The sequence below is a fragment of the Salminus brasiliensis genome, chromosome 20 (assembly GCF_030463535.1).
Source record: "Salminus brasiliensis chromosome 20, fSalBra1.hap2, whole genome shotgun sequence".
NCBI lineage: Eukaryota > Metazoa > Chordata > Actinopteri > Characiformes > Bryconidae > Salminus > Salminus brasiliensis.
This window is the reverse complement of record NC_132897.1, coordinates 32,215,388-32,229,954: the sequence shown is the minus strand read 5'-3', so window position 1 is coordinate 32,229,954 and position 14,567 is coordinate 32,215,388. Positions and strand designations below refer to the sequence as shown.

The 14,567-nt window shown below is 43.5% G+C and overlaps 2 protein-coding genes across 3 annotated transcripts; both read right to left on the bottom strand.

Moving 5' to 3' along the window:
* Positions 1-1,871: 1,871 nt before the first annotated feature.
* Positions 1,872-6,486, bottom strand: oclnb (occludin b). Its single transcript, XM_072665162.1, has 8 exons — positions 6,452-6,486; positions 5,533-6,202; positions 5,259-5,423; positions 4,412-4,530; positions 3,418-3,522; positions 2,331-2,502; positions 2,179-2,220; positions 1,872-1,970 (listed from the first exon to the last, which is right to left on the bottom strand). The coding sequence occupies exons 1-8, from the start codon at positions 6,484-6,486 to the stop codon at positions 1,872-1,874; spliced, it is 1,407 nt and encodes a 468-aa protein (XP_072521263.1).
* Positions 6,487-9,776: 3,290 nt separating this feature from the next.
* Positions 9,777-14,242, bottom strand: marveld2b (MARVEL domain containing 2b). 2 transcript variants are annotated; one of them, XM_072665159.1, is made up of 6 exons: positions 13,055-14,242; positions 12,742-12,774; positions 12,487-12,662; positions 12,069-12,240; positions 11,350-11,400; positions 9,777-10,420 (listed from the first exon to the last, which is right to left on the bottom strand). In XM_072665159.1, the coding sequence occupies exons 1-6, from the start codon at positions 14,216-14,218 to the stop codon at positions 10,301-10,303; spliced, it is 1,716 nt and encodes a 571-aa protein (XP_072521260.1). In that variant the 5' UTR covers positions 14,219-14,242; the 3' UTR covers positions 9,777-10,300. The 2 variants fall into 2 exon arrangements, with proteins under 2 accessions (XP_072521260.1, XP_072521259.1); XM_072665158.1 differs by lacking the exon at positions 12,742-12,774 and having other exon boundaries at positions 12,487-12,588; positions 12,987-14,224.
* Between the last annotated feature and the right edge of the window lie 325 nt (positions 14,243-14,567).

Sequence of the window (14,567 nt, the reverse complement as noted above, 5' to 3'; positions counted from 1 at the left end):
TCATAAAATAATCACAGCGGCATCATTTGTAAAAATGTAAGGAAAAAAATAATCATAGTTTTTGTACGATCCTTTACTTGGGTATTTACTCTTGTAACCCCAAATCTGACTTCCCAACTCCTTACTGTATGATTCCATAAGCTTACATGTGATCCCAGGAGACTTTTATTATAATGGTCACAGTTACAAAGTGCTGCCATTTCCTTAAAAGCAGATTTCTGGATGAGCAGCTGCACATTAAAGCTTAAAGTATATAAAGGAAATAGTTTAGTGGAAGAAAAAAAAAAATAATAATAATAATAACCTTTACACAAAAGTACAACGAACACTCGCGCTGGCTACTGCTGGTTTTAGCCATGCTCAACAACTCTTAAGAATGGTCTGAGCTTCCTTACTTTGCTACAAACGCTTAAGCCTAATGTCGGCTTACTGTGCTAAAACAGCAACACCGAGTCACTGAATGGACAGAATGGACTGAACAGGAGGCGGAATTCGGCCTTCAGGATGGCTACTATTATTTCCAGCTACGCTAACTCAGTTTTGATCGATTTTAGGTGTGAAAAAGAGGTCATACAGTGTCAGAAACCACTTAAGCAAGTCTACTTGAGACAACTTAACAACTCAACACAATTTGGTGATGGCTGTGTGATGATTTGGAGGGATTTGGGCCTTCCGTGACGGCAACAGCCTCGATCGCTCTTAATAAAAACGAATAAAAGAAAAGCATAAAAAAACATTAAAAAAGCTTCAACCCTCTCTGTACTAAAAACAGCAACCTAAAAATCACTGAATGGACAAAACAGTAGACTTTCTGAAGATTTTCGGCCTACTTTTATTTTTGGCTATGCTAACTTCCTTTTGGCTTTTGATTTTAAAAGTGTGGAAAAGCGTCATACAGTGTCAGAAACCACTTAAGCAAGACTACTTGAGACAACTTAACAACTTAGACCTAACTTCATACAATTTGAGGTTAGTAAGTGATGATTTAGACGCAACGGGCCTTTCCGAAACTTTGGGCCTTCCATGACGTAGCTATATTACAGCCCGATCGCTCCTAAAAACTAAAAACGAAGGCCATTCTAAATTTCTTATCATGAAAACAACGATTATTTAGACCCTGTAGTTCATAGTTTCCTTTATTTGTAAGCTGCATTAGCCTTGTAGCTCTAGTGCAAGTGCAAACTCCAGACACTTGGCTGATCTACTAAATTCAGAGTTAAGGGAGAAGTTAATGAGATATCTAAGTGTCTTTTCTTCTATGTGTTGAAGGTTTTCTGCTAACCCAACCCCACCCTAAGAGAGAGCCCATATTTATCAAACTTCTCAGAGTCAGTGTTCTGTGGGCTGATCTTAGGTCAGTTTTGGTCTTTCATGTCCTAACGAATGCGGGGCTGTTCATACATCAGTGTTTTTCCCTTTCTACCCCTTCGACAAGTATGGAAATAAGGGCGTGGAACTAGAAGAGCGCCACAGCTCTGGCTGTGTCAACACAAAAAAAAAAAAGAGAGAGAGAGAGAGACGTACAGGTCCTAAAATCAAAACAGCAGTGCACTGAGCTTCAGAGCAAGCGACACACTGCTCCTTTTAGTGTAGTCTAACATTAGCCTAATATTGACCCCAATACTGGCTGAAGCTGTAGAACAAGGCTACTGCACCTGAGACAGGTAGCTGGGCAGGAATAGAAGACTGAGTATTACAGGAAAAGTGTGACTTAAAGGTGAGAACTAAAAATGGAAGATTTAAAAACGGGAGACATATCAGGTTCGTGTCGGCTCAAAAGGCAACGTCTTGAAATTAGCAGAGAAGTAAAAGGTCCAAGCAGGGGGGAGAATGGGAGTAGGCCGGGCGAGAAAACGCCAAGACAGAGCTTCTCACGGTCTGCGGTCATAATCGCTGACCCTCCGCTTGATGTGGGACAGCTTAGCTTTCAGTTGCTTGCTTCTCTTCTTCTTCATTTGGTAATCTGCTGACTACAGGAGGAGAGAGATAATGAGATAAGAGCTGTTAACACACACACACAAATGAAGGTGGATTTCTTAAGGGTCCTAATGCCTATAAATATTTGGGCTGATAACCAATAATTAATAGTTAATTATCATTGTGACCAATAATCATGATATCTTTTTTGATATATCATGCGTCCTTTATATTTACACAGTAAGAGCAGGCATCCCTTACCCTCTTCAGGTTCTTCAATCGGGTGTAATGCTCCATGGCATCCTGTTTTGGGTGAAATGGAAAGGTTTCATTATTAAACTCAATTATCAGTATCAATTTTTTTTGCATCGTTAATGCCAGCAGTGGTTTTGCGCTACGGCCGGGTCCCTCACCAGGAACTGTGGGCTTCCCTCCTGCAGACGGTCCAGCTCTCTGTCCACCTCAGCCAGGCCCACGTTGATGTCGTCCAGCTCGGCCTGAAGGCGCTTGAACTCCAGGTGGTCCCTGTCGAACTGCCGCTTGTATTCCAACCTCTTGTTGTCACTAACGATGGGAGGGAAATCGCTGCGCCAGAGAACGAGAAAGTGTTATATATATATATATATATATATATATACACAAATATATGCATAAAGTGCTACATGGTCTGGGTCATGTAGCCAGGAGCCAGCCAGGCTAACGTACAGCAAGTACAGGAGGTAGTTTCAACACAGTATTACAACTAAGCTTCCACAGAAAAACAATGAGAGCAGCCCAAATCCCCAATTTACATTTTTTAATCATGGTCCACAGCCATGATTAAAAAGCCATGATCCTTTTAATGTACAGGCAGTTTTGATGAAGTAATTGGGGTGACCTAAAAGATCTTATCCAAAAAAACAACTTCACCTTTTTCCTTCCCCCTCAAAGAAATAAAAGCAGGCGTGTTGGCAGTGTGGGTACCTGCATTGTAAGGAATATGATTCCACAGGTGGAGGTGAACACCAGGAACACTCCCACACAACAGTATGTACAAATGACAACAACTAACCCCTGACCAAGGTCTGTACAAACGTCATAAATGCTTTATGAATCCATATTAATGAATATAAAATGGCATCGAGAGCCAGTTTTACTATTCATCAGATGAATAGTTTTTCCTTGTCCTGATACGTAGCTGATTGTGTGGAGGTGTTCAGTAGTCCCTACAAACATGGACTGAAGCGCAGAGTTGTACAACAACATGGTTAAAAACAGTAGTGGCCATCTTGAAGCTTAACTTAGTCCATGTTTATAGTCCATGTTTGTCAGACGCGAGTCTACTACAGATTACTGAACAGCTCCACGTGGTTTGGAGGTAACTGGCTGATTGGACATTACATTTCAGATGATTTGTTTTGAGTGATGCGCTACATTTGGTGAGTGGAGCTAAGATGTGAGAATGGACGCAACTTCAAATGTGTGTTTACTCTTGAATCCATCCCTGCATCCCTGTCTTACTTGTCGTAGTCAGTGTCGTCCAGTTCGTCGGGCGATTCCGCTCCCGTATCGTAGTCTCTCAGTTTGCTCTTCGTCACGCTCAGCATGCTGGTCATGTCAGAGCCACTAAAAAGGAAGAACCCATTAAAATTTGAGACACAATAAACGGCAAAAGCTGGTTAGAAAAACACAGACAAAATACACATTGGCTATAAAGATATGACGGATATTATTTCTAGGATTTTTTGGAGTCACACAGTGCTGACTGGAAGTTAGTAAAACACTTCAGTTTAAAAAACAAAACAAAAACAATGCGTCCCCGAGAAGAGCAGCCATTGCAAGCCATTGTCCTTTCTTGTCGCTGTGCAACATTCCATACCACATAGCATTATGTAATGGTCTATTTTCTCTTAGACTAAAAAAGCTTTCAGCTCAGATCAGACTGACTTTAAAAAGAATAATAAATAAAGAAGGAAAATAATTAATTATTTTATTAATAATTCACTATTCTGCACAAACAAGTTGTTTAAATAAACATAATATAAATATAATATCGTTATACAGTGTAAATATAATACCATATAGTGATTTTTTGTTTTTTTATATGTGAAAACAATATGTAAACTGAGTGAGAATAGTTTACCGATGACTATAATTTGTTTTTTTGGTTGACATCAGTTTCAGTTGATTCATCAAGTGTGCTAGTCATGGCTTCTTGTGGAACAGGACATTCAGGTTCAAATGATAAACAAAGGAAAGTCCTCCAAAGGTCCCACAGAGTAAACATTCTCCAAGTTCTTCTCCATTAGCACTTCCAATACCAGTGGTTCCACTTTCTACTTTATCAGTGTGTAGTCTAAAGTTACCCAGGGTTTTTCTTTAAGTGTGTTTATACACATTCTCTAAGTCCACTCAGTAATGTCAAGGGGCCAATGGTGGTGGTTTCAGAAGCCTATGAAAAAAAAATGACTGTCCTCCAAAGATGTTTCCAATCTGAACTCCAACCAAAACTCACCCGGGGAGATAGAGCGGTTTCTGAAAGTCTGGGCTTTGGTCGAGATAGATCCGTGATGCGCCAACCTGGTCATTGTAGTCGTTCACCAGAGTCTCAGGTTCCCCAGACACGTCAGTCACCTGCAGAGAGCAGAGGTTCAACAATCTACAAGTCAACTTCAGCTCTGGAGTACCCCAAAGCTGCAAACCCAGAACTGTAGGAGATTAATGCAGAACATCAGTTCAGCGCTGCTGGCGATGCTTTCAGAAACCAGGCGCTGGTGATTCGATGCAAATACCCTTCCCTATTAGACCAACTTTTTTTGGGTCAGATGAGGTAGCGGAGCTGCTCTGAACTGCTAATGTTTTCTTGTCATCAGCAGCAACAGCAACCAACCAGCTCTACATGGTAAAAAGTGTGTAGAAACATTCAACTTAGGTAGAAACCGGTTAGATCAGATATCATCCCCAGACAGCGGGCGAAACTTCCCCAGCTCTCATAGCTTACCAAGTTGGTTTCTTTCAAGCCAGCTGACACTGGATCAAACGTTTTTACGCCCTGAGGTCTTTCTAAATTGCCATAGATAGTCTTTACTTGTAGCTAGAAAAAGGAGGTTGGGGAAGGTCTGTCCTGTATGCGATTATTTAATGTTTAACTCTTTTAGAGCTTATCTAGAGTTCACACAACATTAACCACTTCTAGTGCCTTGAGGGGTGTCGGACACACCCAGAAACTGGACATGAAACCCGTTTTCCCTCCTCAACTGCCCTCCCACTCACAATTCATTCGGCACTGACCAACCACCCCCCGCCAATGAGCACCGTCACATTCCAGACCACTGTCTAGAACAGATGTGTGGCCTACTCACCCATTTCTCCACGCCGTGAGAAAACGTGTCGTTGAAAAGTTTGGGTTCCTCCCAGAGAACACGCTGCCTGCCGTAGCGCCTCATCTCCTGGCGGGTCTTCAGCGAGAACACCAGCAAAATGATGAGTGCCACCGCCAACAGGAAGCCTAATACGATGGCAATGGCCTGAAAAGCAGGAGAAGAGAAAGAGAATGAGACTGGCTAGAGCTCGGCCCCTCGACAAGTGGAGCGCCACCAAATCTAGTGTACACAACGCCCAGGACCGCTCGCTCACCTCCTGAGGCTCCACCACGCAGTAATGGTACATGTACTGGTTGATGAAGATGCCGGACGCCTGGGGCTGGTTCTGGTACTGGGCGCACATCTGCCAGATCATGTTGTACATCATGGAGCCGGACGACTGGGCCCTGGGGTTGACGGCCACCAGGTACACCACGCTAGCGATGAGCATCAGCAAGGCCAGGATGGCACAGATGATGAGGCTGGCCAGGTAGAACTTGTGCGAGCGGGCCGCGTTTTGCCTCGACACCACCAGGATGAAGATGACCAGCACGGCTATGAAGGTGATGGCCGCAATGCCAATGATGAATCCTTTGCCGGTCAAGGGGTCCATGTAGTAGCCGCCATAGCCACCACTGCCGCCGTAGCCACCGCTGCCATACATCGCGCCCCCTGCGCTGCCTCCGTACCCCCCGCCGCCGTAGCCTGCACCTCCATAGCTGCCGTAGCCCATGCCTAGCCCCAGTCCTCCCATGCCCATGGCCTCCATGTCGTAATCCCAGGCTAGCGTGGACGCCACACACACAAACAGTGCTACGCACATGATGATGATGATAATGCACATGATCTTCATCACGCCCGGAGCCGACGTCCAGCGGTAGTAATGCAGCATGTGTTCGTCTGGGTAGGCGGCGGAGAAGGTGTGGCGTGAGGACCGGTGGTGGCTGAAGAACGAAAGAATGAAAGACAGAAGTTAGGGTGGGGGGTGAAAGTGGTCTGGTGGTCTCTAAAAGGCCCCTCACAATAAGCTACCCTGTGGAATAGTGATGGATAAAAGGCCTGTGACTGACAGGAGCCCTAACAATGTTTTAGGGGCCCCAAATCCCTGCTCAGAACCACCAGAAAAACAACATCTCAGACATCGAGCTCACTTCATAACTTTGGAACGTCTGATCTCATCGAGAACTACTCACGTCCTCTTACTGCTGCTGTGTTTTGCGGAGGGCATGATGGCGTGTTTTCTGGCGGACCCTCGTCCTTTTCCTCCTGTGACCGGCTGGTGTACTTCCAGGGGTTTTCTTCAGGTGTCCTGCAGGGACGAGAAGCAGCATGGAGGTGAGCGTCACTGCACATGTTTGACCTCAGTGCTACATTGCTCTACACAGAAAACCCCTTCACGTTCACCCCTAACTTTAGGGGCCACACAACGTGTTTCCGACTGAGCTCAGGCCATGAGGTCTCACCGTTAACTTTTTTAGACCTGAATTTCTCCTATTTCTGCTCACAGCTCTGAGGAACCACAGTGGACCTACAGGACTGACCCTGACCCTATGCTCCAGTGAGGAAACTCACGGTCAGGCATACTGTATGACCCACTGGACACATGTCTAGCGCTCAGATAAGCTCTTAAAATAAAAAACCCATGAAAATTCATGAACAAAAGAAAATGTAAAGTATCAGACAGAAACAAGGACATCTGTAGCTAATGCTGGAGGCTGAGGGAGAAGCTAGCCTTGGCTGCTGTGCTCTGAGGTAATCTATATAGTTACATAACTAAAAATACATATAAACGCTAACCTGACGTTGTTTGACCATTTAATCAGGTTAATATGAATTCATAAAGATTATTTAACTGCGTGACTGCTCATGTTTTAGAGAGCAGGAGCTCGAAATGCAGAGTCTGGGGCAGAGTTACAGAAACGTCGTCAAATAAATAAAAAAAAAATATATATATATTAATTATATTATATTATTATATAATAAATATATTATATTTAAATTTTAATTTATACATATAAAGTGCGCACACAAACTACTTATACTAATTAAAGAGCTACATGCTGTAAGTGAGTTATCTGAGTCAGTAATGGGGCTTATTTATCATTTTACCTGATAAAGACAGGAAGCGCCAGCTGAGCTTCCTGACGACCTGATCAGCCCTACATCCAAACCAGCTAGATCTACACGAACATATATATATATATTTATATAAATATATTAAAATATATACACACATATACACACAGAGAGAGATACATACACTTAAATACTGACAATCCTGCGTCCCATCATTTCGATTTCTGCCGCATTAAAGCCACATTAATAGACACACCAGGAACAAACTGGGAGACTCACCTGTTGTCTTCAGTACAAACAGCAGTGTGTGGAAAACAACGCAAAGATCAGCTCTCTCTCTCTCTCTCTCTCTCTCTCTCTCTCTCTCTCTCTCTCACACACACACACCCACACTCAGTCAGTGTCTCTCTCTCTCTCTCTCTCTCTCAGGTAGGAAACGCCCCAGCGCTCAGGCATCATCATCATCACAAATCCTCTTTAACTTATTAACTATTTATTTATATATTTATTTTATTTTATTTTATTTTATCTTATTTTATCTTATCTTATTATTTTATTTTTTACAGAATAAAAAATAATAATCCAATAAATGAATAATGCATTAAATGCATGACTAATTTTACTGTACTGTAATTACTATATAATTACTCTCATTTTAATCCACTGTGTGATCTGCTAACGAGTGACGTGACGTTAACAATATTATTTTCGTCTATCTACGTCATTTTGTTTTCATTTGTTTCATTTGCCTTGTTTTAATGTGTGTGTGTGTGTGTGTGTGTGTGTGTGTGTGCGTACGTTATTTTACAACACATCGTTTTTACAAATATTAAAAAATAAATGTAATAAATAAATTTACATAAAATAATACTCGTCCCGTCTCGCCAGCAGGTGGCGCTGGATTGGCCTGCGGTGGTTGAATTTGCATTAAAGGGCCAATATCTGCCTGTTCAGTCTGCACCTTCAGTCGGTCCACCTTATGAATGTATTAGGTGTACTGGGGCACAATACAGGGCAAATATAAATATATATATATATATGTAGTATATATTTTGTTTAAACATGAATTACAACTATGGGTTCATAAAACACACAAATGTTACAATCGCACCTTTAGAGTAATACACATAAAAACGTTAAGCATCGTTACACAGAAATGTGGCCTACATTCATGATTACACATCAAGCGAGCGAAGGCCACCCTCTCCTCCTGAAACTAATTACGGCCTGAAAGGTGAAACTCGCGCTGCCAGTCCGGCCAGACCAGTTTACACGTGGCTCGGATTCCTAGCGCATCCTTGCCGATACAAGTCAAGTCAAGTGGTTTATTGTCATTTCAACTACATACAGAGTACACAGTGAAAAACGAAACAACGTTCCTCCAGGACCATGGTGCAACATAGACAGTGCATACAAGACACAATGAGCTCGTCAGATTCCCATTGACACATCTGCAAATGAGTTAGGTAAGCAATTAGCAATGAAGTTGCCTCAGTGGCAGAGGGCAAAAGCTGAGAAAGTGTGGAGAAGTGGCTGGAATTCTTCTAGTGAACCAGCGCTAAGCTAAAGAAGCAATGCTGGGGTGGTTGGGTTCTAGTTCTCCATTCTAGAAAGTCACGCAGCGAGCGCTAGACCTCAGACCTGAACAATAAACAGTGATTTTATATCTATATAAAATATATGTTTGATAAAATACAGCTTAAAATACAATTTTATAATATTTAATAATTATAATGATTATAATAATAATGTTTATTATTATAATAATAATGTTTATCATAAAATTCTATTTATAAAGCTTTCCCGTCTTTTTTTTCCTTCTTCAGATAAATAGATATGATATGTATGTACACATGCATCTAAATTATTTTTAAATTTTTATTTAGTCAAAACTTTAAAAGCTACCTGACTAATATGCAGCTCACTCTACAAGACCCCTGAAGGTGTCCTATGGTATCTGGCTTTAGCATCAAAACTTTTAACTCCTGTCAGTTGAGAAAGGCGGAAATCCAGCGCATCCCACAAGTAAACTGTGTACCCAATCATAAACTGATGTATAAGAACCAGACGACCTTATTCCATCTCTCCAAGGTCCGGTCCAGACTCCTGTGTGTCCATAGAAGGCATTTTTGATGGTGGACAGGAGTTAGCATGGGCAGGGGGTGCTGCACTGTGTGTTCTGCCAGTTTTGACCAAATGAGCTTTCATTACCCTCATACATTGTGTCACCCACCACCAGGGGTGCCATATGGAGGGTCAAGTCGCTCAGGTTTCACATCTAACCATTTCTCCTGCATCCAACACACAGAGGAAGTCACTATCCCACACCTTCACACGCGATGCTGTTAGATTGCCGTTAGGATGATCAGCGCTATTATTTATGGGGCAATTTATTAAAGAAAAAAAGGAGACATCACCACAACGCTTGTTCTCTTTTTTACTTTCCTGATAGGTGACATAAAAAAATGGCCAGGAAAACATCCCTTGCGTATAAAACTGGTGAGTTAAAACACACTTAGGAAAATATAAAACGTGACTTTACATTAAAAATACATGCAAGACCAATCTCGGCCGAACCTTCACCAAGCTCAAAAACTGCGGAAACCTTCATTCACACTTAAATACATTTTCATAGATCACTTGTTTGATATATATGTATAAAAAACAATTTAAACAATAAACAAAAGCACACACTTCTAAAAATTCACATTTAACCAAGAACATCAGATCATATGTGTGGTCTACATTATACAGTCTATGGTCTATATAGTGAACAGATTTTTCTTCAAGCAGAACCGTCGTCTTCCACATCTTCAGAAAGGCTTATGGACTGTAGTGGATGTGACTGGATAGAATCACACCATTGGCACTGATTTAGCTGGGAAACAAAATCAGCCCCAAAATTCAACATGAGGATCAGTGTCAACAGTAGACCACACGTGTTCGCGGTCAGTGTTTGGCCTGTTTTAACTGTAACCATCATTCCAGTCCATCACTTTGTCATATTCCTGAATTTTCTGCTTTATGTGAGAGAGCTTGCTCTTCAGATAGTCGCATCTTTCCTTCTTCTCCAGGAACGTCGGGTCCTGCGAACACAAACAGGAAGAGTGAGCAGGAACGAACAGCATGTCGCCTTTATGGAAATTACTTCCTTTTTCATAGAACCGGTTTTCCTGCACAGATTATTGCCCTCAAAGGAGGATTTCTGAAGCCCAAACGAACAATGCTCAATCCCCTCTAAACTCATTTAGCACTGAGACAAACACTGTAGGCTAATCTGGAGCGTACCCATACCCCATTTTTTTTTTAGAAGGACCTTTAGATATTAGACTCCATTCCTTGCATCCTTCCCAAACGTTGACTTATTTTTAACTTTATAACTTAATTTATAAACTTTAGTTTAATTTACCTTTACTTAATATCTTGAGATAATTACAAATTTCACCATATTTTCTTGAAATGATGTATTGTCTTGTTTACTTCATATCTTAAAATAATGATTTTTTCTTTTTTTCTTTACTTAATATGTTGATAATGATGTATTCTTTTCAACTACGCAACTAAATATCTTGAAATACTTGTATATTTTAAATGATTATATTTAATATTTTGAAATAAGTACATTTTTACACTTTTTTCTATATTTTGAAATGATGTATTTTCTTGAATTCTTAAAATAATGAAGTCTGTAATCGATTTTTACTTAATATCTTGAAATAATGATGTATGGAATTTGACTTATATATACTTAATTTGACTTGTATTTTTTCATCTTTGACCTATTTTCTATTTAATAATAATCATTTATTTAATAATGACTATTTTCTATTTGTTTTACATAACATCTGGAAAAACTCATATTCACATTCACATATTCAGTTATTATTACTGGTAGACATTCACCTGCCAGAAACAGAGAATAGATTTCTTTTTAAATAATAATAAAATTATGTGGCAGAAATGAGCTTTCATATTTAGATGCCAAACTTTTTGGAGTTTATGGAGACACACTCACATTTTTCTTCCGCTGGTACTCCTGCACAATGTTACTGATGCGATCTTGTTCCTGATGGGAGAAAATACAGGTATATTAACTCTGTTAATCAGTCTCAAACTTAAACTTAAACTCGACCTGACAAGCCTGACAAATTTATGAGCAACAGTGGGCCAAAGGAGTCTCAAGGCACTCCTAGGGTCAGTTATATACTTCCATTGCAGGTGAATACAGTAACAGGAACACCGCCTACAGCAGATCTTAGATCAGCACCTTATCTTTGAGAGAACTGATAAATATGGATCAGTGAGGCGGCACAGCATCGCCACGGTCAGTAACTCAGTCAATGTCTCATAGCACCACCTTCTACACCACCTTCATACTCAAAACTGAAGTACACCCTATCCACCATTGGTCAATGTCTGACCACATAAAAAGATACTACACTTGGGTCCCACAACTCTAATAACTCAAACTAAATCCTTAATTGATATATTGTTAGGACCCCTGTCCAGCTGTAGACCAGACATCGTTGGGGTGGTGGTCCATTCTCATGATAGCTGACAGTAGTGTGACGGTAGTTGACCTTTGGCTGCTGAGTTGAGGGTGGGTCCACCCGAAACTGACCGCTGATGAAGACCTCTCTTAAAATGGGCTTACTGTAGGTCAGCCAGGTGGAGCTACAAAGGAGGTGTTTCTAAAGTGGTCAGTGGGACCTGAAGCCAACTGAGTGATCCTACCATTTGGCTGGATGGTCGAGCCGGTAGGTTCTTCATCAGGTTGTCCATCTCCTCGAACTTCTTGGCCAGTGCCTGTACCTCTGCGTGTAGCTCTTTGTACTCTTCATACTGGTCGTTGAACACGGCCTTGTACTGGTCCTTTTCCTCGTCGGTATGGATGGTCGGGTATTTTCTGCAGAAAAAAGGACAAATAACAGACCTTCATGTCTGTAGGCCAACCTCTGCTTGCTGCCTTGCTGGTGTACAGTTGGAGACTATAGACCATCTGCTGATGCACAGTTTGCATAGGTCATCTTCTTGCCCTTCATCTGTGGTCAGTCTCATAATTGTACACCTATGTAGTGGAACCCCTAGCAAGAAAGTGGGTAGTGGCAGGGGTTTCTAATAAAGTGGCCAGTGCAGGTGTGCCTATACTCACGCTACGTAGTCTGCGATGACTACAGGTTTGGGGATATGTCCAGCAGGGATGTGACCCCTCAGGTACTCTGGCTCCATCATAGGCAGAGGAACAGCTGTAGAACTGTCCATGGTCTCGGCAGGAGCCATCAGTTTGGGTTTGTAGACAGGTCCTGAGACGCTGGACCCCTGGTCAATCTGAAGATGAAGCTAAGTCATTCACACAGGCACGGACACCAAAAGCATTTGGTGGCATTTAGGGCAAGAGACAACTTACCATGGTCAGTGGAACTGAAACGACTGTCTTCATCTAAACAGACGAGAGAAAATAGAGGTTGTTACTTGTGGTCCTGGGGGCCCCTGTCCAGCATTTTGCTAGGACTGTTAGATTAGTTGTTAGTTAAGGACAGTGGACAGCAACCTTGGCCCTGGGGTACCCCTAGTAGACACTTAAACATGACGGTCAGAGGGTGACCCAGGACCAGGGTTGGGATATGGTCCCCAGTCTTGGCCCTGGGCCACTCTGGGATCCCAGTGGTTTCCCAGATCCCAGGGGGAAACTGTAGAGAGGACCCTGATCCGAGGCTCACCTCTTGCTCAAGTGCCTCCCGCCGGAGACGTGCCGCTTCGTGGCGCCACAGCTTCAGACACACCCCAGCGCCCACCAGGTACAGTAGAGTGGTGATGAAGAGGAAGACGATGGCGGCCGTCTGGCCGGCCTCTGTCCGGCAGAAGGCAGCATTGGGGCCGTTGTTGAAGTGCGGGTAGTAACACAGCCCCCCGCGAAGGGTGTCCCGAACATACACGATAGATGCGGCCAGGTACAGAGCTCCCAGCATGAAATTTATGACGCACTCTGTGACGGGCCACCAGCTGGAGTCCAGCAAGATGGTCCGGTAGTACATGGTCATGCCCAAGACAAGCAGAATGACCGTGGCGATCCAGGCCATGCCGGCCACCACCAGGATAAAAGGAGTTTTGGGCCCATTGTAGTCGGCCCCATACCCAGCGTACATCCCCCCCATTGACGCCCCTCCATAAGAGCCCACGCTGTGCTGGGTGTAGCCGAACATGTTGTACCACTCGTTGTCCTTGTGCACGTAGGCGCAGACGCAGGCGAAGACGGCCGCACCCAACAGCAGCTCCACGCAACCGAGGATGCGCAGAAGCCCTGCCCACGACTTCATGTAGGCGTACCTCTGGTGGTACTCCTCCACCCTCTCGCTGTACGTCTTGGCGGTCTGCGCCGAGCGGCCCGAAACCGACTCCAGTGCTTCCCCCAGGAGCGCTGCCTGCTCCTTCCGTGAGGTGTAGCTGCCCCCGGACCCTCCATATGGGTCCATGTAGGAGCCGGGGGCTCCAGGCGAGGGAGGACGAGAGTGTGGAGGGGAGCACGGCACCCCTCCAGTGGTGGTGTTGAGGTTCTCGGACGGAGGTGGTGGAAAGGAGTTCTGGCTCTTGCTGCTGCGGAAGCTGTTGCCACGAAAGAAGTTCTTCACGGAGTCTGGGATGAAGCGGCGCACCGGTTTGATGTCCATGGCCTCGTTCGGCTGGTCCTCTATGTCACTGGGGTAGAAATCCGGACCCACAGGCGCGTTGAGCGGAAGCGGAGGGGGTGGTAAGGGGTCAGCGCTGACTGCTGGCACTGACCCCCCGAGGGGGTATATGACTCCATCATCCAACGGCACCTGGTCATAGTGCGGTAGTTCTCTGACCCGATCAAAGTGGTACGATGAGCCGTTTGCTGCTGACATGGGGTTCGCTCTTAGTTCTAGATCCCTGAGGACAGAAATGAAGAAGATGTTTATAAGCAGCAACACACACCTTTATAAAAAAAATCTAGTATGACTAACGGCAACCCAGATATGTCCCACATTAACTACTGGGTAAACTAGTCTTCAGGAACCTCCACATGGAGGGGCAGGGGCTCTAGGTAACGTTCCCAGTGGTCAGACTGAGGAATAAGCACACAGTGTACCCTCACAACCCATGGACCCTTAAAAACCCATGGACCCTCACAACCCATGGACCCTTAAAAACCCATGGACCCTCACAACCCATGGACCCTTAAAAATCCATAGATCCATAAAAACTCATAAACCC

Bases quoted from the DNA above. Each gene is read 5' to 3' on its own strand.
- oclnb (XM_072665162.1), bottom strand. From the start codon at position 6,486: ATGCCCTCCGCAAAACACAGCAGCAGTAAGAGGAC. The intron at 6,203-6,451 runs GTGAGTAGTTCT...TTCGTTCTTCAG, and splicing joins CACAGCAGCAGTAAGAGGAC to CCACCACCGGTCCTCACGCC. The intron at 3,523-4,411 runs GTGAGTTTTGGT...CTTCCTTTTTAG, and splicing joins AAACCGCTCTATCTCCCCGG to TGGCTCTGACATGACCAGCA.
- marveld2b (XM_072665159.1), bottom strand. From the start codon at position 14,218: ATGTCAGCAGCAAACGGCTCATCGTACCACTTTGATCGGGTCAGAGAA. The intron at 12,775-13,054 runs GTGAGCCTCGGA...TCGTCTGTTTAG, and splicing joins GGGAGGCACTTGAGCAAGAG to ATGAAGACAGTCGTTTCAGT. The intron at 10,421-11,349 runs GTGAGTGTGTCT...TTGTGTTCGCAG, and splicing joins AGTACCAGCGGAAGAAAAAT to GACCCGACGTTCCTGGAGAA.